At 32.5% G+C, this 25,046-nt stretch overlaps 1 protein-coding gene across 1 annotated transcript in view; it reads left to right on the top strand.

Moving 5' to 3' along the window:
* The window catches only part of LOC124369485 (putative neural-cadherin 2), a 119,181-nt gene that overhangs the window by 33,180 nt on the left and 60,955 nt on the right, over positions 1–25,046 (top strand). The window contains 6 exon segments of the mRNA XM_046827498.1: positions 4,936–5,227; positions 6,362–6,570; positions 10,320–10,634; positions 12,391–12,449; positions 12,714–12,888; positions 14,045–14,254. Coding sequence (XP_046683454.1) covers positions 4,936–5,227; positions 6,362–6,570; positions 10,320–10,634; positions 12,391–12,449; positions 12,714–12,888; positions 14,045–14,254 — 1,260 coding nt within the window.

Genomic DNA, 25,046 nt, shown 5'->3' with positions numbered 1-25,046 from the left:
TTATAAAATACGGATTTTTCTCAGATTAAGACTGTAGATAGATAAACAGGTTTACCAATAAATAGTTTACAACCAGACGCATTGCACAGGACTCGTACTGGGCCGTCTCAATTCCTAAAGAAGTTACTTTCATCAGTTTCCTGAAAAATAACGCTCGCTGTTTGACTCCTTTGCCTCTTAATTACCAACAACAAAAATCATTTCGGAAACATAACTTTTTAACTATTAATTTCCTGTTCCAATTAACTTAATGGATACCTTTATTTTTCACACTAACAATGAATATTTGGAATATCTAGGAAGAACAATGCTTGATATCAGATAAATAAATTTCCCTGGCGTTTAAAATAATCTATCACTTTGCAAAGGTTTTTTTCATGCGCTAATTATAATAAAACCTTCCATTTAGTTGTTATAAAAATTTATACTTTATTTATCATTGAAAGAATTTTCAAATGTGATAATATAATACTAATATTTCATTTTTACTGATTATTAATAAGAAATTATTTTTTTTAATTAGGCCAGTTCTAACTTTGATTTGATATACGTATGCCACAGATAAAACAATCTCTAAGAACATACAGTTTGCCCAAAAATCTTTGTTTTATATCTTCTATCTAAAAATGAGGTTCAAAGGAGGTGTTTGATATGATGAATGTAGTAAAAAAATGTAGTACAAAAACATTGAATTTACTAGTCTAAAAATCACCAGCAACCGTTTGATTGTTAACATTTGAGAGGTTTCTTCATCACTCTGCTTATGACCTTAAATTTAACATTTTATCTTATTGCAATTCACTGTTATATTATAATTTCCTTCCAATTTCTTTGCTTGTGTGGCACAGATTGAAAACATAAAGTAATAAAGCTTGGTTAAAGGAATAACAACACAATTTTTCTCTTCCACATTTTTAAGGGTTTTGGACTCATACTACTATGATATTAAAAGGTAAGCCGTGTTCACTTACATATTATGCGTAGTTCAATTGGCTATTTTTTATACTTGTATTGCAGCTACTGAAAAGCCTCCGGACGTGAAATAGGTTTCACTATGGATTTTTACCTATAGATATACAAATATATTTTAGTTTAATACTTTAGTATTGCATAGACCATATAATCGCTCTATAATAAAAGTTTATATATACAAATGGTATTTATAAAACAAATATTATCAATTCCATTTTATGTGTTTTTTTATAGTTACAACATCGAAGGATACTTTACTGTTTCGACCAGAAGTGCGTCCCTCATTAACGGATAGGGACATTTCTGATTGGTACTTATTTTGTGCTTTTGTACATTCATCATTACTAAGTACTTATAAGCGTAGTAAAAGCAGCGACACGGGGGTATAATATACTAACATCGACGCACCGTTAAGATATTGTTGCAGTATTGACTTTGTCTATACAGGGATCCTGAAATATAACTGAATAACAGTGTTAATTGTGTTCAGAGCTTAAAAAAGAATCATGAGATAAAGCAAAATATAACTAATTATAAGAATAGCTTTTCACACCCATTCGATTAAAATGACAATTTTATAAGGATATTAAAATGATTTGTAAGTTGTATAAGTATGAAATGTTGACGTTTGTGGTAGAGCATTCAATCTCATCACAAATAACAGTTTCTTTAGATTATTTGCAGAAGAACTTCTGTCTAAAATATACAATTTCTCCCCATACAACGTTATAATTGATTTTTCTTAAATATGATATATTTAGGTTCAAAAAGCTTACAATCAAGACTATTATAAATAACATGAGTGATGTATTCGTTATCCAAAAGTTGTGAATTATTTATATAATTAAAACATATGAAATATTTAGTCTTTGTGAGTGTTGAAGTATATTATATTAGATATGTAACTTAAATGATGATATTGTCTGTTTTGGACGGTTTGACTGCAGCAGAAACCACGGTTCCAAACAATATACGTCTATATCTACTCGTGTATGCCCAAAACAGACAATATCATCATTTAAGTTACATATCTAGTATAATATACTATAATATACTTCTTTGTATGTATTTAAATACCATGTTAAACATTTCATTACGCAATAGGACTTTTAATAAGAAACACAATTTTTATTTGTGACTATCACTAGTTGTAAACAAAAAAATATATACACTAACTTTGTATAATTACAGTTACAAATAGATTCAATATGGAATTCCATAAATATAAAATATTCTTATATGCTTCTAATAAAGGGCAAGTTTCATTTTGGATTCTTCATTACTGATTAAAACTTTCCTGGAGCTAAACAAAAATATTTTCACATTTTGAGAAGCCTTTAAATTCGTTTTCCGTGAAAGTGGGTACACAACTTTATTTGAATGCTTAATTACACATTAAACAATCAAAAAACATTTACCTATCCAATGTTTTACATTTTACTATAGATATTACATTCATCATTTCTTGTATTTCTTTGTATTTATTTAATCATGTATTTCTTTTGAGTAACCTTGCAATTTTTTATACCAAGTTCATTTTATCCCTCTTTACTGTTACATTAATTGCTTTTCTTCATATGTATTTTAAATGTGTTGTTTTATCATTAGTTTAGAGTGTATTCAAATTAACTATTATCATTATCTAAAACACTAAGCATATTACTCTAGCGTTATGTTCTTCGATATGTAAAATGTACTAAATACTAAATTTATGTTTACTTAAGCACATTTAAACTTTTTTAAACAGACATTATTTTTAATACAGCACTATAATTTTCATTTATACCAGAACTAACACAAGCTTACCTTGTAAAATAGATGCAGAGCTATTGGAACTTGTGTTATAACAGTGAACCGTTCAAACCTATAAGCTCGGGTTATCTCTTGTTAGATTATACGGATACGACTAAGTGAGCTTACGCAGCTATTCAGATCTCGTCCTCGGTCAATACAAATGTAGCATAAATGATTGTGTTGGAGATCGAACATTTAACTGTAGTAGAGTAAATACAATCATATAGATGCAAGTACTACAATTCTGAATACAGGAATTTGAATTGATTTAGATAGAAAAAACATAATTTATCGTCTATCAATATTCCCGATATCTCAGAAATTTAAAATTAGACACACGTTATTCTATATGTCTTTAATAAAATAAAAATAACTTTTATAAAGATTAAACATCAATAGAGGATTTAAAAGTATTCCTTAGAAGAACTACATTTTTGTTTCACATCTTCCCAATATAATTAAAAGATGAAATTTTACATACATTGTGCCTTATATTCTGAAAACCAGTGTTCTTATTAAAATCCCGCAAAGGAATTGAAATTGGCTTAGAACAGAAATATATGACAAAGTTATCGATTTTTGAGCCAAGTAGGATTCCGAGGCCACACATGCATATATATTCTTGGTCGTGGCAATAAGGCAAAGGCAACTATAACATTGGGGATATTTTAGATCGCATGTATACACTTTTTGATGAAAGGCAATTTACGAGACCTACATATGTATACCTGTAAATTATTTTCGTCATTAGTCCATATCTTATAATATTACATCATACGTGATTTTACTTAGGAAGACAGGATTTCGGGCATCTCCCATATTTATATAATACAAAACTAAAAAACTATGATTCCAGAATTGTAATCTATATACTTCATCAAGTTTCAGAATACATTAACTAGTTAAGCGTTTTAAGTTTTCGACACTTGAAGATTCGAATGTTCGAATCGTACATTTCTAGTTCTGAAACAAATAATAATGTCAAATGTCCGAAATAATAACACGGACTTCGATGTAGAAAAGTTCCTCATGTAAAGCCACGTAAAACAGCAAGTATGTATGTGTGTGTGTTGTTGCAAATTTCATCATCAACAAAAATTATTGCAGCTCATCAAGATATGGGTCGATGTTGCTGTAGTGTATTTGGTGGTATCACAAGAGATTGAATTGTGTTCTATCAATTTTCAAGACGTCTAACAATATGCCACTAACATTTTTTACAGTTATTTGTTACTTACGTAGATGCAAATAAGAGAGTTAGTAAGCTCTTTAAAAAGCACTTATAATCGAGAAATCATTTCAATGTCCTTGCAGTTTTCATGTATTTTGTATCTGGCATGCCAAAGTATTTTCGCAGTACACTTTTCCTCTTATAATGATTTTATAAAGTTTCTTGTATTTCAAATTTAAATTGGAGTACATTTAAAATCTCACTGTTATTTTTATAATTCCTAATGTATGTATGTTGTATTCTATTTTTTTATGAATATATTAACTATTCTGTTTTATGTAAGAAATAATTTTGTTCTTGTTGTATTATTGAAGATAGATGATTAGAAAGAAAAATAGGACTTGAGATATTTTACATACTACAAAATTGCTTATACATTACGAAAATAGATCCCTAATTTGTTTTCACCAAATCCATTCTCCGTTGCGTGCGACTTGTACGTGTAGTGCTCTCTGTTCGATGCAGTAACATCGTTTAGGTTCATTCTCACCAGTCTTAATACAATTCTGTTACTGTGCAAGTCATGCATATCCTTCGTATTTTGACGTACAAAATATTATGTTGTATAATTAGTTTGGTAGTAAGTTTGGTGTAGTGTAAGTTCATGTCAAACTTCTTCATTTGTTAAGTTTTTATGTATGCGATTTACTTACATTGGCTTTATAACATGACTTTTTTGGGGCACCAGAGGAAGAGGATGGATTTCAATACTTGAAATGTAGTGTAGTACTTTTGTAACAGATACTACGTTCACGTGTACGAAGTCCTATTGTCTTTGTCATAAATAAATGTTATTTTGAATTTCATGTGTAAAGAAATTCAAAAAACGGACATAATACTATATAAAAACGAATTAGCTATTCAGAAACAAGTTGTTCGATATTTTTTTACATATTTCATTTAGTGTTTCAAACGTTTTCAACCTAACTATTCGATAGTTGGTAGTGACTGCTGTAGATGACGGCTCCCCAGCTCTAACAGCTACTGCAACTCTCACAGTGACGGTTCTGGACGTGAACGACAACTCCCCAGCTCTGTTGCTGGACTACCGTCCTGTGGTACAGGAAAACAGTGCACCTAGGGTGGTGGTCGAGTTGTTTGCACACGACTCTGACGATCCTGAAACAGGAAACGGACCACCCTTCACTTTCTTCCTAGACACACAGGCGTTTCCGACACTTGCCAAGCTGTTTTCAGTAGACACAAATACAAGTCAGTTTAGTAATCTAAGCATATTTATTACAAATCAGATTTACTTTATTATATATACGTAACAAAGTACCACAATTTTGTAAGTTTTATAAAACTAACAGCTTTTAAATCCTTTAAGATTAAATTTTTAAACCAACAATACCTATAAACCCTATTATTTTCCTTTGTCATGTCAAAAGCTTACAAGATATTTCTCCATTTTAAAGGAATTTGGTTTATTGAGTTCAATTACATAAAATAATTCTAGCTTAGTATTCTTATTCATCTTCGTGTTCCTTTATGAAGCTTAATTTAAATCATGAAGGATTTCTAAAAACACATAGATGCAAAACTTGTAGTTAAAATTTTATAAAGCCCGTAGAAAAACATTTTTAAATCTTTAATTTATTGAAATTGTACCTTAATATATTTAAACATTACATTGAAACATATCAATGTCTTTTCAGTAAATATATAGATTTAATGTAGCTACAATACATTTTAGCTTATTGTATTAGCTTTTCTTATTTCAATTTAAATTTTAATGTTTCACATTTACTATCGTGGAAAATCTACTTTTTTATCTTTTTTTATGAATAAAAAGAGGCTAGATAAACGTACATGAATATATACACCTACAAAAATGAATGGAATACCTAATATTTCTTCCCAAAAATCTCGTTTGTTTCCTTTAAAATGTCCTTGAATTTTAGGGATATTAGTGAAAAAGACATAAGGTAAAACTAAAATATATTATTATATTATAAACTACTTATGAATAAATTATTGTAAAGTATCTTGTACTCCTAACAAAAAAATGTCTATATTGTATCAGAAAAGTGAAAAAGTTCAATTTTGAAAGTGTTTGTTCATTTTTGTTTTTACAGATGTTTCCTTAAAATCTCCAAAACCTTTGCTATTATCTTAAGATGATATTGGTTACATGTGTAATGTTATCAAACCGTTCTAACATTATTAAAATTAAATTATTGTGTTTCACAAGTTTAGTACTCAACGATTTCTCCGTTTTACCAATAGCTATACAGATTCATCCATACAAATAGAAAAGAAAATAAGATTAAAGATATTTTGAGTATTTATAAAGTAAACTAAAACAACATTTATTTCACTGATACAGAGACTTGATCTGTTTAACTTTTTATGATGCTGTAGGAGGAGACAGTGGTAGAGGTACAGCAATTGTATCTGCACTAACAACGCTGGACAGAGAACGCCAAAAAGAGTACTTACTCCCTATAATCATCAAGGATTCCGGCACTCCTGGTATGGTGGGGACTAGTACTTTAACCGTTACCGTGGGCGACGTTAACGACAATCACATGTATCCTGGAACCACCGACATAACTGTCTACAAACTGGAGGTATGCATTTCATGTTGTTACAGTTGGTTTTATATTGATGACGATAGATATAAACAGTAACGATAAACCTGGAAACCTATAATACCTAACTGTGTACCTACAAATATGTTTAAGTATATAGTTTGGATCAGGTCATGTTTTGTAAGTAGGTCACCAAAAGATTAAGGCGGAATACTTTCGATGTACATAAATACCCTGCAAGTCTTAGACGACGACCAATACGTGTCCCAGGATCCTATTTTTCCTTGGTATATCCTATTTTTTCATTACCTGTTACCAGAGGTATATCGTCTGTTCTCTGATCTTTCATTATCTCCCTGTCGTCGGTCCTCTCTTCCGTCTCATAAACAAGTATTTTAACCTATAAAAGAACTAAAAACGTAAAAAATATTCTTGTAAGAAAAAAGGAAACCAAAATCAACGCAACCAAATACTTTGGCGTGAGTAGTGAGGCTAACTGTCAGGTTATTAACATGTGACAAGTGTTAATACTCATTCCTTAGGATTGAGTATATGCATCGCGGCTGGTTCGTATAATAGGCACAGGAAATAATGTTATTGCTTCTTTACTTTACTACAATTTCGATAAATTATCTGACGAACTTCAGTAATGTTACATAATATACGTATTATTTTAAAAACATTATAGTTATCCAAGAAAACATTAACTGTATATAAGCAAGAGTGTATTACGAAACAATTCTTTGATAATGACGCAATAATAAAACAAAGTTAAGTTTTGAAATCAACGGTCGTATGTATATAAATAATTATAAAGTTAGTCATTCTGTATATAAGTGAAGATCTAAAACACATTTAAAATGGAAACTATAATTTTCTTCTATAGTTTTTCACTAAATAATTGTTTTCCATTTGAATCCTTAGATTCTGATATACTAATCTACCTAAATTCTAAATTATATTGTATTACGTATTATTATTTTTTCTAATTAACAATTATTCAAAACTTGTTTGAATATCAAAATTGTTATTTACATTTATAAATTTTTTTATCACGTGTTTCTTCTTTTTTTTGTTTATTTTATTCAGTGTACGTTTATATACTGTACTTGAGAAAGAGGCAATTGCAACGAAATATTGTACAGTCAATACACAATAGGTTTCTTTTAAAACTACTCAAAGTATATATGTAAGTTTTGTTTTAAAGCTTCAGCTAGTTTTCTCCATTTTGATAATAACATATGAAATGTCATTCCCAGTCTCGGAATATTTATCAGTATTATGCTTACTATCGTAGTCTTTGTCAGTAAGAACCTTGTAGTTTCAACATGCCTCACAGTAACGCTAAGGCGACTAGAAGTGGGCTTAACATGGACAAGTTAACATGGACAAAATGTAATTTTTTTGATAAGAATAAGGCGCGTTGCAATGATGTAGAACTGCAAAACGCACAATTTATTTGAGACACTGGAGATGTCAATGAAGTATCAAAGAATATTTGCAATCAGGCTAGGATTGAACTAGAGTAATCTAACGTATTTTAGAGATAAACCCCTAATTCCCTTAGTTAAATTTTTGTCTACATTAACAGTACAAAATTATAAAAAAAACTTTCAACTTTTCCGTTTATGACAAAACGATGAGGTTTTGAAAGCATTATTAAATCAACATGATTTACAAAACTACCTAAAGTAATATAATATTAAGGAATGAATATTATTTTTAAATGTAAGGATTAAGGTTCTTGTAAAATATAATTTAGGGACAATCCAAGTGAATTGTTTGATAAAGTAATTTCTAAGAATTGGTTTTAGTTCTTAGTAAGCCTCTGTAAAGTAATATTTAGGTTGGCAGTTGAATTTTGATAGTTAACGGTTTCACTTTACACTTTCTAAACAAGCTCTTTTGAATTAATAGATGAGTAAGAGATTGAAATATTATATTTACAAATGTATACAATAAATTTAACAGTTATAAAAATGTTGGTTTTTATTTCCCTACTGTCCGTTATTTTAGACAGCACATTTTGTTTATTTTACTGCATCTGCATATGTTCCATTTTGTTAATGCCCATTTAATTTTGTTTTTTGAGTTAGCATTTTAAACTGTTGTATTAAGAGAAATAAGTCAATTGGTAATAATTTACAGTTTTAACCACTGAAATAATCAAAATAATTCCTTTAAAATAATTATCATTACCTAGGCTATAATTAATTTGGTGGGTTTAATTTTTTTAAATGATAAAAATCATTTAAAATATAGAAAATATATTAAATCTAACATAGAATATTTAACAAACTATAATAAACACTATTTGACATTAAAAGAAGCTAAATAGAAGAACTCGACCAATACAAGCTTGATCTGTGGATTCTCACATCAAAATATAAGTAATGTTGAGCAGGAAATATAAATTAAAATAAAACACATGCCTATTTTATTATAAAGTACCTGTATACACATGAAAGAAAATATTTCAACAGTTTTATTAAGCTCAATAAGTTGAATAACTCATAGTATTAACAACATATAATCTACTTGCAAGAAAGCAACAAAAGAGGAGTGGTTCAGAGTTTAGCAAAAAAATCAAGAATGCAAGAATTTTACTAAAATGCTTTGCAATAATAATACGAATAGGCAAAAATATATACAGTGTGTAACAATAGTAATACAGAACTCTAGCACAATGTAAATATGATTCTAACAAGTAAGTATATACGCGTATAATAATAGAAACTTAAATAATTAGTGAGGAAAAGTTTTATAAATTTACGATATACCGCGAACAACAATATTTTTACGGTAAACAAATGAACTCTTGTGTAAATAGCTTTTATGTAAGGTGGAACACGGTTCCATCTCCGAGGTCCTAGAACAGTTTTTGATTTAATGAAATAGGAGTGTAGTCGTGTTGCTGATACTAATATTAAATGATGGATTTTAATAGTTTATTTAGTGAAAGACTGTAGTGGTGATAAAGTTCAAATGAATTGAATTTTTTGTGTACATTTTATTCTTTTTTCCTTTTCCTATATTTAATTTTTACACGGTACTGTACGAAATGAAATTCTAGAGTAATTTGTTTACCTTTAGAATTCAATTTTGCTTATTTATGTGTAGACAAGTATAGTCTAATAGCTATTGTATTTTTTTAATTACTCTAGCGTATTGAATTACCAGTAAAAAGACCAGAGCAAAGATATATCTTAACTTGGTAGAAAATACACTGTTATTTACAACTTTAACTTTACATAACAATTAGGTAGGCTTAAAATTTGCTACAATGTAAGATTATTATATCCTTGTAAATAATTCTAGATAACTATGTAATACTACTCGTATATACCAGAAGGGTGTATTAAGCAGTGAACACAAGAAGTTGTTCCCAATATCGGAAAGCCACAAACTTCAATACGCTTAGTCGAGACTTGTGGTCTTGAAAAGAAAGTCTATCTTTTCTCTAGAGCTGTTCTTACAGACCTTGGCAACGGAATCCAGAGCCACTTGCTTTTATATAGGTTTCATTAGTCAGTCAGTTCAAAACTCTTAAGTAAATTACAACAATATTGTAGTATAAAAAATAGTATTAAGTTAACTTTTAATCATTAAGAGTGATCAGAATTGTATTTTTACGTTACTTTGTTCCAGTAAATGTTTCTGTTACATAAGGTCAAAATTCACCAATAATTGTAAATAAGTAATGCTAATTGATGAGAGCGTGGCAGTTATTCATAGGTAATACAACAAAGTCTGTAATAAAACAGTTAACATTCACTGTATTCTTACAGGGCCAACAGATTGATTTACGGATCGGTCAAGTTTATGCACGAGACCTAGACGATTGGGACCTGCGGGACAAAACCTTTTTGTGGGCTTCCAAACCTCAGTCTCAGTTTCGATTGGATCAAGATACGGGCTGGCTGACACTGGAAGAGGGCACTTCCAACGGTCAGTTCCACATGAAGTTCACAGCAACAGACACATGGCGTGGAGAGACTGCAGTATGTGACGTGACTGTTACAGTCCAGACGTTGTCCAGGCAGGCTGTAGCCAACAGCCAATCACTCACCTTTGATAACATAACGGACAGAGATTTTATATCCGTAAGTAGTTTGGCGTTCTTTTCGTAGTTTAGGAGGTTAAGATCCTAGAAAATAGGTATTGGAGGGCAACCAAGATAGTGCTGTTTCCGATTAGAGGTGTGCCTTTGGAGCTGGAGCTGTTTCAAATCAGCGCTCCGCTGCTGGAGCGGAGCGGAGCAGCGCTCCGTGACTCTCGAAACAGCTCCAGCTCTAACCTTATTATTTCATATAAATTACTCTCTCGGAGCGTCTGTGGAGCTATCAGCTGTGGCCTACAACTTGTTGACAAACCAAAACAAACCAGTTTCAGTTTCAGTAGGAGTTCTAACGTAGACATACAGTGAAAAGTGATATTTTTGTGCGGTTTACGAGTATGACTAGTATTGATTGGTTTTTGTGCAGTTAATTAACATGGCATCAAAAGTACAGAAATCTAAGACAAGTTCAATTTGGTCTCATTTTACAGTTATTGATGCTAACCTTAAAAACTGTAGATGTGAACATTGTGGCTTGGTTATGTGCTACCGTACATCAACGTACAATTTGAAGAGGCATATTTGAGAGAAAACATGTCGGAATTACTTTGAGTGTTATAAGTTCAAAAATCAACAAGTGTAAGTGATCGTGATGTGAATGTTACAACCAACACTGGACCTACCGATTCAGCCGCTTCATTTAGTAACTTTGCAACTGAAAATGAACCTCAACCTGGTGAGTTGCCTTCTAATCAATTAGATAAGCCAAAGGGAAGTGCTAAACAAACCACTCTATCGAGTTTTATACCAAAAAAAAACATGAATAACAACCAAAAGAAAAAGGTAGAAGCTGCGTTTTTAAAGCTATTTTACAAAGATTTCCAACCGTTTTCTATTGTGGAGGACTCTGGTTTTCGGGAATTCGTTACAGCTTTAAACCCTTCTTTTGAAATTCCATCAAGGAAAGTGGTTTTCAAAAAACCTAATACCCACCACGTACGACAAATGTAAGCTTCAAGTAGCTGAGTTAATGAAAAATGTGGAAAACATCTGTTTAACGACAGATGCATGGACATCTACGATCAATGAATCGTATATAGCTGTTACAGGGCATTTCATTACCAATGATTTTGTGTTGAAATCAGTTCTCTTAGACTGTATTTTAATGGAGGGCTCACATACTTCTAGCCCATTTAGCCGAAGAAATCAAGAATATAACGAATTTCTATAAAATCTCAGACAAAATCTAGTAGTTGTTGTAACAGACAATGCCTCCAATGTCGTTGGAGCCATAAAAAAAATGTTTTAATGTGGAGTCATTGGCCGTGCTATGCACATACTCTTAACCTAGTGGTTCAAGATGCCATATCAAAGGTAGATACAGTAATCACCAAATGCAAAAAAGATTGTTTCATTTTTTTAAGAGAAGCAACGCAGCCACTGAAAAAAACTATTAAAATACCAAATCAACAATGGCGTTAAAGACCCTAAACGCCTTACTTCAAGATGTAAGTACGAGATGGAACAGCACATATTACATGCTTTGTAGATTTGTTCAGTTAAAAGAGGCTGTAATAAGCACTTTGGCATTGCTTGGACAAAGACTTGCCATCTTTAATTTCTAATGAATGGAAAACTTTGCAGTGACCTTTGCAAAGTCCTAAAACCATTTGAAGAGGTCACAGCAAAGATGAGTGGGGAATCCTACTTCACTGGAAGTCAAATAATTGTTTTGACGCTTGGGCTGCAAAATGTTTGCAGCAAACTATGTACACTAAAATTTGCACCCTGATGCAATACAGGTAGTACAGAACCTGCTCATGGGGTTATCAGCCAGATACCATGACATTGAGTACAACAAGTTAGTAGTACTTAATACCTTTTTGGACCCCAAGGTTCAAATTGTATGCATTTTCTGACGACAAATGTCAAACAGTTTGCTAAGAATCATGTTGATTACGGTCGTTGCAGCTATGATTTCCGCCACTTCTGCCACCGCAATGGAACAATCCCCTCCTGGTACACCATCTTTGACTTTGACCAACCAATCTGGTCCATCACAATTTGAAGAAGAAGAATGTTCAGTATTTTCTATGTTTGATTCTGTAATAAAATCTGTACAAAGGCAGACTCCCGGAACTCCCAACGATTGTGCTACCGCCGAAATCGACAGGTACATCGCTGAACCACCACTTCCCAGAGAAGGGCGATCCTCTGTCCTGGTGGAGGATTCACGAGGCAGTCTACCCCAAAATCTCAGCAGACTCGTTAAAATAAACATGGGGTTTGTGGGTACGTCAGTACCTTGTGAAAGAATTTTTTCCCGAACGGGAATAATAATAAGTGACCGAAGATCACGTATCAAATCCATGAAAGTGACTCAACTTGTGTATCTAAATGCAAATCATGAATACTTGTGTAAATAATTTGTATATTATTTTATATTTTCTGTTACCGTACTATTTTTTATGTTTTATTACTACAGTGTGAAAAATAAATATAAATAAAATGTACGTGTAGTCTTCTTACCCAAAAATTAGATTTTCATAATACGTATTATAAAAAAGTAAGTAGTAATTAAAACTGTCAGCACCTTAGCATATTTGTTTACAGTAGTATTTGCTGTTTATAACATAACCAAGCAATAAGCTCCAATCTACAAGGGAGCAGACAGATGCCGCACATCCGCGCCGGAGCGGTTGCCGGAGCTGGAGCTGTTTAAAGAGCTAGCTCCGCAAACGGAGCCGGAGCTAGTTTGGCTTCTCCGCTCTCGGAGCTACTTGGCACACCTCTAGTTCCGATACGAAGTCGAGTGCAGGATCATCATGCTAGTATGTAAATATAGTAGGACTAAGGGGGCTGTCCACAATATAGTAGAGTAGATTCAACCCGACACCACAAACAGGATAGCCAAGAAAGTTACTTAGTTGCGTACCGACCCATATTGGTCCAATATATTAAACATAGGTGGAAAGGAATCACTTTTGGTATAATTTGAAATATGATGTATCTCATTAAAAAAATTGTAAATGTTCCTATATTCAACAGATTAATAAAATTCCTAGACGTTCTGCACTAGCTTGAATAACAAAATTAGTTTGCCTAATGCTAAAAGCTTAGCCAGAGCGGAGTTTTACCAAGCTTCTAGTTTATTAGTCTTGTCAGTTAATGATAAGATAAGAAAATAATAGTATGGAGGTGGTCTGAAGACTAGGTTACCTTTACTTTTTGGCTCCTCCATCATCCCTCTATCTGATCCCATTCATGTCCTTGTGATTTCTAACGAGTTGGAGTGTTTAAATCTTTTGAGACCTTTTACAAGACCTGTAGATGTACTTATCTCTGGTATTTTGCTTTAGTTTGGGATGTTATTTAGATAAATCAGGAAATAATGTTTTAACAGTTTTAAAACGTCAATTAAATATTAGGTGTAATGTCTCGTATTGCTTATTTCAGAGAAAGAATGACTCAGCCAGTCGACTGGATATACTCCGCAGGGTACTGGCGGAGTTGCTGAACACTTCCGAGTCTGCTGTTGACGTGTTTAGTGTCCAAACAGCGAGCCGGTCTCCGCCTCAGACAGTTGTCAGATTCTCCGTACGAAATCATACACAATTCTTCAACACAGTTACCCTGGGTGGAATCTTGATCATGAATCGGCAAGAGGTGAGTAACTCATCAGTTAAACATATGCTAAATATCTACCTACCGTAATGGAGAAAGGGCTATCGTAAAATACTCGTATTCGTGTTTTTACTAAGTGCATTTATTGATAAATTGTTTTGTTTCTATAAAAAAGTTTATTTCCTTAGTCACTCCTAAAAACAAGTATTACAAATTCAAAATGTTCTTATTTTCATCATTGAATTATATTTGTAAGTCATTAAACACTAATATTAAGCAAATGAGTTTAGTATGTTAAATATTAATTACGATAACTTTCAAATGTACATGTAGTCATGAAGATATTAAAAACTTATGTTTATTGATCATGAAGTCTCGTTTGAAATGTACGTGTTTTCTGATATAGAAATAGAAAATAGTCTTCTCAAACTTTACATAAGTAAATATAAATAATATGTTTGGTTCCGTGATGACTAGGAAGTGTCTTAAATATCAACTATAAACATACGTACATCGTAAAATTCATTACATGTAAAAAAAGTTGACTATTTGGTAAGTCGTCAAGCATCTCTAAAGTTCTATTTTTTGTGGAATATAAACGTCAGCAATTCCCATGACAAGTAAGTTTAGTTCTCAAGATTAAGAATGATAAAATACAAAACATTCATGTTCGTACTTTACAATACTCCAAAGCAATCCTTAGCGACTACATGGATTGAAAAGATAGTTGAGAAGGAAACATGTAAAACAAAAACATAGGACAATTTTTTCTTTGAAGTCTTTGTTGGTATTGTTTTTAAGAAAAATAAATTTATTTTAGTCAGGACGTGTATTGGCATACAACAGCCTAATAATAATGTTGCAGAAAGTTTTATGGATTACTTAGTCTACGTAACAACATTTAAAATTTAGGTGGTGAAATTAAATTGGAGGAAGACTGGTAACTTAGTTAAAGTAATTGCAGTCCAATCATGTAGTAATCAATAGTAATTTGAACGTGGTAATTGAAATATATGGGAGACTTAAAGCTAGTGAACTTATATTAAAAGCTGGTTAGTATATATTAGTATTAAAGAAATGAACTATCCCGGAAAGTGTTTACTCTGAAAGGACGTTGTATAGAGTAAGACCTTATCAAAGAAGAAGCTTTTGATGAATTGAAACCCACATAAAATGTTTCAGAAGTTGAAGTAGTGGATGGTAAGTTGTTTGCTTGAATTCATTCCTCACTTGCTCCAGTTACAAAACACCTTTGAGATACTTTTACCTTTAGTTCAAACACTGTTTAATACTAAAAAGAGTAATGTAAAAATGTTTAAATAAATTTTTAGTAGTTTGTAGTAGTTTTTTTAGTTTAACTTTACTGAAATTACAATGCAAGTTACTTTTCGGGTAAGGAAAGGAACTCAGGAACTCATTAGTGTTTTAAAAATTCATATGAATTTAACACTTTAAATGCCAAGTCGGTCAGAGTTGACCGACGCCTATGATGTTTGTACAGATAACTGTCGGCCATACCTGACCGACAGCGTTGCTACGCAACAGACAACCATTATGCCCGTCCTGTATAATGCACTACACTCTAGCGGAAATTATCAAAACTACGTGACCTAGAATGACATTGGCTATTTACAGAACACTGTTTCAGTTCAGATACGCTACAATAAAGTGCTGTTATATGGCTCGAAAGATAGAGTATTTCTTTAGCATCTCGTCGGCCAAAGATGACCGACAGATGTTTTTGTAATTTTGGTGTAACATAATTTTTGTTATTTTATTGTAAAAATAGTAGTGATTATAGCAAATACTATTACCCTGTGTTGCATTATAAAATTTAAAGGAAATCAGCAATTTTGTATGGTGCTTTTCTTGTTTTTTAAGATTTAAAGATGTTGTTTTGTAAAATAATATACGTATTATGCTGTAATAAAATATACGTTTTATTATTACCACACAAAAAGTGTTAATTAATTATTAATCTGTAACCGAGAAGGTTACTTACATGAATATCATAATGTACAGTATTATTTTAGAATTATACTGTCAGGAATAAAATATTTCATACATAATTCAGAACATTACTACAAGCTTTTCTTATAGCTTCTTGTAAAGTTGGCTTCCTTATACCTAAATTACAAAATATACAAATATAATTAACACTTTGTGACATAAGGTTTTTGTTAACTTACCACAAATGAATGATCTAATTTTAATGTCATTTCTGTATTAACATAGTAAATTTTTCATTTGTGTGAATGTCCTTGAAACATGTTTCACATAAAAATGGTTTGTCAGGACACACGCTACAAAATGTAGTGACTTTTGTCATATTTCTTGCTACACTGCGGCCTCTCTGTTCGGACAGTTTTTGATAACACATTTTGCAAAACTTTCCTAACTCTGTGTTTTTTTGCACCTTCTCCAACCATAGCAGATGATGTTAGATAGTGATGCCCAGTCCTTGATACTTCAGGAATGCGTGGCGTTTCCTGCAAACACATTAAGGAGCAAGCTAGCTGTTCTTTGAATTTTGTAATCGAAATTAAGTGCTTCTTTTTAGCATTGGGAGGTTTTTTTGTTTTCAAAAATGTATTGTATGCCAACCAGCTGTTAACCACAGAGAGTACCAAGAACGAGTTCTTCACCTACTTTGTGGTACCATCTCATAGTCTTTCTCACAGCGGTGCTGTATGAAGACATCTGATCAGAAAGATCTATGCCTACTTTAGCCTTATTGTAGGCTGTGACAACAAGTGGCTTTAGTACAGACGGCTTGTCTGGGTTTTTGGATGGAATTTCTACATATTTCCGGTTTGTGCACAGTTGACAACATTTAAAACTTCTCGTTTATCCTGCCACTTAGTTATAAGGACCCCTTCATCATTTTCTAAACAAATCATTTCTCCTTTCTGGATTTTTTCTTTTGTCAAGTCTTTTGGAATGCCCTTTCGGTTTCGTCTTAAGGTTCCACAAAGATGAGTTTGTCTCGATAAACAAAGAGTTTGCTAGTTGAACAGAGGTATAATAATTGTCAACATATAGGTTGTGGCCACTGTTCAAATGGTTTGCCATGAGCTCCATTACTACAGAGGTAGCTACTGAGTTGTCTGTTGCAGCAACGGTTACCTTTCCCCATATAAACTTTTATACCATAAGTATAGCCAGTTTTGTCACAAAGTTTAAATATTTTTAATACCGTACTTATGAGCTTTGCCAGGTATGTACTGGCGGAAAAGTAACCTACCACGGAATGGTATCATTGTCTCATCGATGACAAGGTTCTTGTTCGGCTTTTTTTAGGTTAAAAAACATACCATTTATAATAGAAAGCAAGGGTTTTATTTTGCCGATACGCCCATCTCTTTGCAGATTGTTGTTATCATTGAAGTGCCAAAAGCGTAAAATTAATTGGAATCTATTTCGGCTCATTACTTTTGAGGCACCTGAGAAGCTGTATAAAGCATTTGTGGACCAATAATCACTTATTCGGGGAAGTGTTACTAGGCCCATGTACAAAAGTAGGCCTATAAACTTTTTCATTTCTTCTGGATTGGTGTCTCGCCAATCTTTAAGCCTACTCTTACGGCTCAATCGTAATTTAGAAATTACATCGTGAGCATTCCGATTTGTTTCTGTGACCATCAGATCAATGACATCGGCATTAAGACACTGTTCAAAGAAGTCGATCGGTTTTGAATCATTAGTGGTAATAAATTTGAATGTAGGCCTAGAGTTAAACTCAAAGATCTGCTGTTTACCTTCAAAAACTATGGCCAATTGTCACCTTCGTCAGGAGTACTGTTAAACTGTCGTTATGGTATTATCAACATCGGCGTCTGTGTCTTCGTTTGCAACCATAAACTCATTTTCAGCAGCTTCGTCCGAGCCATCACTTGGTTGAAAGTCAGGGTCTGAATCCGTGTCGTCAACCACACTATAGTCCATGTCCTCAACACTTTCATCTTCACTTAATCCCGCAAATAAATCACCTTGAGATGAGGGAAGGTCAATTATTCTGTCAATTTCCGATTGTCGCAAAGGATCGCCCATTTTACGAACGCACTTCCACTTTCTAGGCTAAAGCTTCAAAACAATAGCAGGTTGATGAGGAAAAGGCGCGAAAGTACAGTGAGGTTGTCGTCCGAGAGTGATGTAATACACAGCTGACTACAGCTGCAGTACAATCCAGTGAGCTATTCTGCACTACCAACCACAAAAACGTAATATCCCACACCTAATATTGTGTCGGTCATGTACGACCGACGGCATATTTTATAGTGTACTATGTAACTGTAAATGATCGTGTCGGCCAGGAATGACCGACGATGTAAAAACGTTATATATACAAAAAAATTATCAAATCACAATGGTAAGTGACCAAACTAACAGAAAAAACATGAATAGTTCCTAGTTTTAGCCACGGATAATTTTGGCACTCTAACGCTAAAACAGAATATTTAGGCTTGGCATCTAACGTGTTAAACGACTCACTTATTACGTTAAGGGAGATTTGTCATGGGACAAATCATATCAATGCTATAATGATTCATCATCTTTATAATCCCTTATTCGTTAATGACCTTTAAATCTTACTCCTATTACAATACAAATTTACAGTACGATGTTGACGGAAACTTGAATTTCAGACAAAATAAGATGCCCATATATAATGTAAGATTTAAAATAACGTTCAAGGGTTTCTAGTATGCTTGAAACGTTATTTTCGAATGAAAATTTTTCCCGCCTTAAAAAACCCATCACAATATAGTTTTTATCACTCTTAGGATAGTGCATTTAATATTCTACTAGTTAATTAAATGTTACGTGTTTAAATTGATTAAAACATGCACCGTAAAAAATAAATGTTAGTCCTTTTCATTTTAAAGCCGCTACTTAGTATATAATAACCTAATTTTTCATGTGAGGTATAGGTAATATATTTAAAGGATGAAAGTTATATACGTTATTGCTTTTTTAACGTCGAATTGTGGAGTCTGGGACTAAAATTATATAATAAGTGTGTAAATTTGTGGAATATATGTAAATATAAAGGTGTGCGTGGAGATATGAATATAATCGTATTGTTTGTCGGATTGATGTCATTTGATTCACGTGATGTTCCATGTGCCATTCCCTGTGCCAGGTCAGTTTGAAAGACCTTAAGTAATCTGCAGCGCAAGACGGATCTTTCGACTGTTTCACAATATGTTCGATAGCTACGCTGTGGTAACGGCTTCTTGGATGTTACTAAGGAATTTTCGTCTCGTCTGTACACCGGCGTGTCCAAAAAGACCTCGGGTAAAAGCATTCAAACCCAGCAGGGATTACTTCTGGCTGGTTTATACCTTCCAGTTGAACCCACCACTGGGCACAGCAAAACCGATGTGTCACTTAAATCTGGGCAACCTTATGGAAGTCCAAGAGCGGCACATCCCTAACCGCAAACTTCCAGATTCTGGGGTTCATGGGCAATTCGATATGTCAAGTCTACTGCGGGAGATGACTGCTTGAGTTGGTGGGGTTTGTTCTCTAACCTCAGAGGTTCTTACTAGCCTCAACAATCGTGCACCGCCCCCTGCCTACTTTGACTGGAGAGGCTGGTTCAGAGCTAGCTTCCTCTTCTTCCGGAGAGATATGACTTAGAGATGTAGTGTCCTAATTCTTCTTGATTGATCTCGATAGGAGGCAGCCCCTACTCCCTAACCTTGCCCATCCTGAATATCCTATCACACCGCAAAGGTTCTTACAGGACTAAGTGCAATTCATAAGCTTCTTGTCCTGAGAAAACAAAAAAAAAACCAAAAATAGCATTCAAAGCCCTACAATCAGATTCTTACCTTAGTGCAGCATTAACATCTGAATTTGCAGTGACTTCCACTATTTTCTCGTTCAAAGCCTACACTCGATCGGCAAAAGCTTCAATCGTCCACTCCTCTGTAGCTTTATTACAGAAACTGCTGAAGTAACAATCTTTTGAAGCTTTGTCACTGAACCGCTCCAAAACTTCTCTAAATTCCAGATATGTCCTCAACCGGTGTTGATTCTCTGATCGCATAAAGCTCAAGGTAATTCCAGTCAATATTAATTTGGCTACCCTCAATTTATTTATTTTTACCCCAATTAATCAATTCACCATTAAACTTTTAGGTACTGTCAATTAAGTAAAGAACATCCTCCGGAATTTCTCTATAAAGGGAAGTGATTTAACCTACCATGTCGATCGAACCTTCCATGTCATACAGAAGGTCTTTCTGTATGACCTGTTAAACATTCTTATTCAATTAGGCATGGCGATCCAGCCTAACATATCCAAAAGTCTCCAATCATTCAGTAACCGTGTCAATGGCTTTCTTGAGGTCGATCTTTCACCCTCCAATAGTAACGCGACCAGAAATTGTCAATGAACTCAGGTGTACTATAAAAAATCTACAAGTCCTCAATGTTTCTACAAAATAACTCTAAGTCCAATATTGATTCTTTAAAAATATTTAATTTTTTATATATTTTACTTCACTTTAATAACTAATACCGATATCTTTCATCTCTCACAACTTAGATAGCACTCTACATAAACTCTAATACATCAATATTACCAATAAAAATTAAATTACTGAGGGGTTAGTAATAAAAAACTACAGAAAACTACAGACTATAGAATTCCGATTGTCGAGATACCAAGTAGTCGACAACCGATAGCCTAAAAAAATACGTAATACAAGTAGTTAGTAATTACGAATGGAACTGTGGGAGCTTACAAACAAGTATTGCGAACAAGCAAGCCGCTATTGTTTGAATACGAACTTTAGCAAGTACTGCGCCTCTATTAAAACTTTTTGATTACTTTCAAATTCAATAACAAAATATATAAATTAATCATAACAAATTCTCAACTAGTTTAAAATTTTCAACATTAAATTATATTTTTCTTAGTCTCCTTGTTATGCCATAAATATAAATATTATTTTTATTACACTTTTAACAGGCCAGAGTAACAATCTAACTTATAATAGTTTTTTCAGCTCTTACGCCGAATTACGAATAATGAAATGAACAACACTAATTAACTTTACCTCGCACCGATAAAAAATATATAACCTCGATTATCCTCACGGGTACTACGCATGACGTAGCTATGCAGGGAAGGATTGGTCTAGCCAATCTTGTCGAAAGAAATAGAAATATGTCATATTCATTCTTACTTTGTAAAACCGTATTATATGTCATATTAACCAATACCACATAACATACATTTTGAAGCTAAAACTTTAAGTTTAAGGGATCAGAATTGCTATAAAGGTCACTAAAAGAAATATTTAGGACAATCCTTAGCATGTCCTCAAGACAAAGTTTGTAGTTTTGATGGTTTATCATCAAGATTTTCCTGCTGGAACTGAGGCAAAAAGTTGCTATCACAAGTTAGGATTCACATTGTGATAGCAATTTTAAAGCACTCGGGACAGCTTGATGATAGTTAGGTCCCCGGACACGTAAGCCTATTAATTAAGTTCTACGTTGAGTACAATCAAAAAATATGAGTGGTATTTATTTAAAGATCCTGTTGTTATGATAAATAGTAATTAAATTCTAGTTAGTTTTAATATTTTATGTTACAGTGGTACTCATCTTTCCGAATACCATCTACGTACACACTGTGACAAATCACATTCAGTCATTCACTATGTTCACATGTCAAATTCCTGTAGTCTTGGTAAAAAAATTAAATATTTATAAAAATATTAAGAATAAAAATAATCTTTAAATTTAATATTTTAGTATTTTGGTGAAAAGCTTTATGTTGGATTACATGTCTTGAGTTTAAGGAGTGCCCTCACACCGTTCACTTATCCTCCTGTGGTCCATGAAATGCTAGACGATGAATAAATATTAATAATTATACAAATAAATGTTGATTACTAAGGTTACTATTGTAAACTAATGTAGTTCAATGAACTTTATTCAGGCTAATACATATATTATGATAGAAAACTACCCATAACAAGTATCATAAGTTAAGATATAATGGGTTTTATCCAAATAGAACAGTCACTGGATGCATAGCACGTCACGAGTGAAAATTCTATTTCATATTTAAGTACTAGTTCAAGAATTCGTTAGTGTTGGGTGTAGAACATGTTTAGTAATAATCTTTAACTGATTATTACTTACTTTACATCAGCTTTTCTACTGTACTATACAGGGTTATCGCCAATTATTTTTAAAATATATTGATTTATTTTACATTGTATTTGGGATAAACTACAGTAATTTCTTTGTACTCAATCTCCTATTTTAATAATGAATGTATGAATTATTTTACAAAATTAGTCCCATGTGATTAATAAACGTAGTTTTAGTTTTTTCAATATCCATTTAATACTACAAGTATTTTATAAATATTTTAAACGTGGAAAACTGTAATCATAATAGATTGTTACCTTTTCCAATAATTAACTATTAATGTATTTTAAAGTGAATTAGTTTAAACTTATTCACTTTAAACAAGTTAAAACTTAAAAAATTATATTTTAATACGTATATTGGACTTAAAGAACGTACCTCGTTCATTGACGAAGCTTAATGTTTTAGAACTGAAAGCATAGGTTTAAAAAAGCTTTTAAATTTAAATGTATAATTACCAACAACATTTGAAGTGGCCTGCTTGGCTCCCTTAGCACAATCAAATTCGACATTTCATTGTACGCACGGTAACTTTGAAAGAGACGGACAAACTACCAATACTGCTGCTCCAATCCTGTCCTAATATCTTCTTATTTGTAAATCACAATAGAATACCGATTTGGCGAATTGAGTGGCTAAGCTACCACTCCAACACAACCTATCCATATAGGATGGTTTAAAAACAACATTCCATTACAGCATTCGTAAAATGTGGCGGAGCAAGATATTATTGGTACATAGGTTTATGTCTTAAGTGAGCGTTCTGCCCACTGAGAGGTCCAGGAGGGGCATGTAGTAGAAAGCCCAGGATGATATTACCGTTAAGTTTCCAACAAAAAGTTTGCTCCGATTAATTGATTACTACCAACAACACTTTGAAACGGGTTTAAAAAGCACATTCTATAGTTACAGTGTGTTTTGAAGATTTAGATTATGGGTAATGAATACTCCTTCCAAGTTTATTCGTCTGGCAAAAAGTCAATTCAATAACTTAAATTTTCAAACGTCATAACTCAATTCGGTGAACAAAGTCATTAGATTGATATAATAAGACAGAAGTGACATGATAAAGCTGAAAGTTCACTAAACTATCACCGTGGTATGAAATACGGGAATTGAAGTTACGTGGAAAGTCGGAAAATTAATTAGGAAGTTAGCGAGAAGTACCTTAAAAAATTTAAGCAGGCGGACATAAACTTATATTTACTATTAAAATTTCCTTATTGAGTGAAATTCCAGTTTTGTTGGTTATGTGTAGGTGACTAGAAAGGTCAGTAGAAGGAGTTTTGCTTAGTCGGTGCCTTCCCCCGCATTCTTTCCATGTTAATTATCCCTCTTTGTTTTGAAATGTCAATATTAACCGGAATAGCGTAAATCTGACTGTATTCTTCGCGGTACCCATAGAGGTTGAGATATTAACGTTGCGATTTTCTTATTTTATTAACAAGAATTTATTCCATTGTGTTTGTTAGTGATGTTTTACTATTTCTTACGTAAAAATAAAATTATTTTGTCTATTTAGGTTATTGAACTTGAATGTGAAAGACTAGTAATCATTTTTGGTTTTAGAGATAGCTAAAATAAACACAATGAAATGAAGAAGCAACGTGAAAGATGGTTATATTTATATGAGTAATGTAAAAAATTATTATATATTTATCAGCTTTTAAAATATACACATTTTATATTAGCAGATCTCTAAATGGAGTAATAGTTTATAGGGTGCCATCCCACACTATTTTTTCATCCCTTGGGTTCCTTCAATACTCTGAAAAGCCTACTTTCTAGAAAACACTCTTATAAGTTTAAAAAATTAAAATATTCATTGCATAAAGGACTGAGAGACCTACAAATTAATTTTTAGGACTCTTAATATCAATCAGGTTAGGACAAAAACGTTTCAAATGTACTAGGTAACAACTGTATTTCCAAAGGGTCATTTTAATGAGGCTCGTGAACTTCATATTAATAGTTACGTTGTACATAATTGTACAAGTCTAAATGGAATGATAATGCTACAACGTAAAAATAACATTAAAATACCTTGAATAATGTTGAAGATTAGTTCGTGAGTCATATAAGTTTTAGCTTTACTCAGGCAATACGTGGCGTGCCAACATGATTAACCAAAATAAATAATAAATACTTACTTTGAAATTCTATATATACATACATTCTAAATAAACCATGTCTCGACTAGCCAAATTTAAAAAGATAAGAAGTTAACATGTTGGAATGTCACATCCTCAATATACTATTTAATTAGGAGCAAGAAGTTTACAAAACACATTTAGAAAAAGTTTTAATAAGGAATATTATGATAAGTATTTCAAATGAACTTTTAGGGAAAAAACATTTTGAGTAACATCAACTGTCCCTCTTAATTGTTGTGCTCTCCATATCGCTACATACTTTTTATTACGGGAACATTTCTTAGAAATAAAAACCACACACTGAACGATCTTATCTATTAGGATAAGAAAAATGTACCAGACCAAAGAATGTGAAATATGGTGTTTTTTATTGAACCGCAAATTAAACATATTTTTATATTAAACTACAGTTATTTTACAGCTAAAATTAATTTAGAGTCTTAAAAAAGTCCGGTATAGTTATCTAGATTGCGCGTTCAATACAACCTCAAGTAGAACCTCTG

Source organism: Homalodisca vitripennis, chromosome X (assembly GCF_021130785.1).
Source record: "Homalodisca vitripennis isolate AUS2020 chromosome X, UT_GWSS_2.1, whole genome shotgun sequence".
In the NCBI taxonomy this organism is placed as follows: domain Eukaryota; kingdom Metazoa; phylum Arthropoda; class Insecta; order Hemiptera; family Cicadellidae; genus Homalodisca; species Homalodisca vitripennis.
Note: the sequence above shows the minus strand (reverse complement) of the source record. Positions and strands in the feature narration are given on the sequence as shown.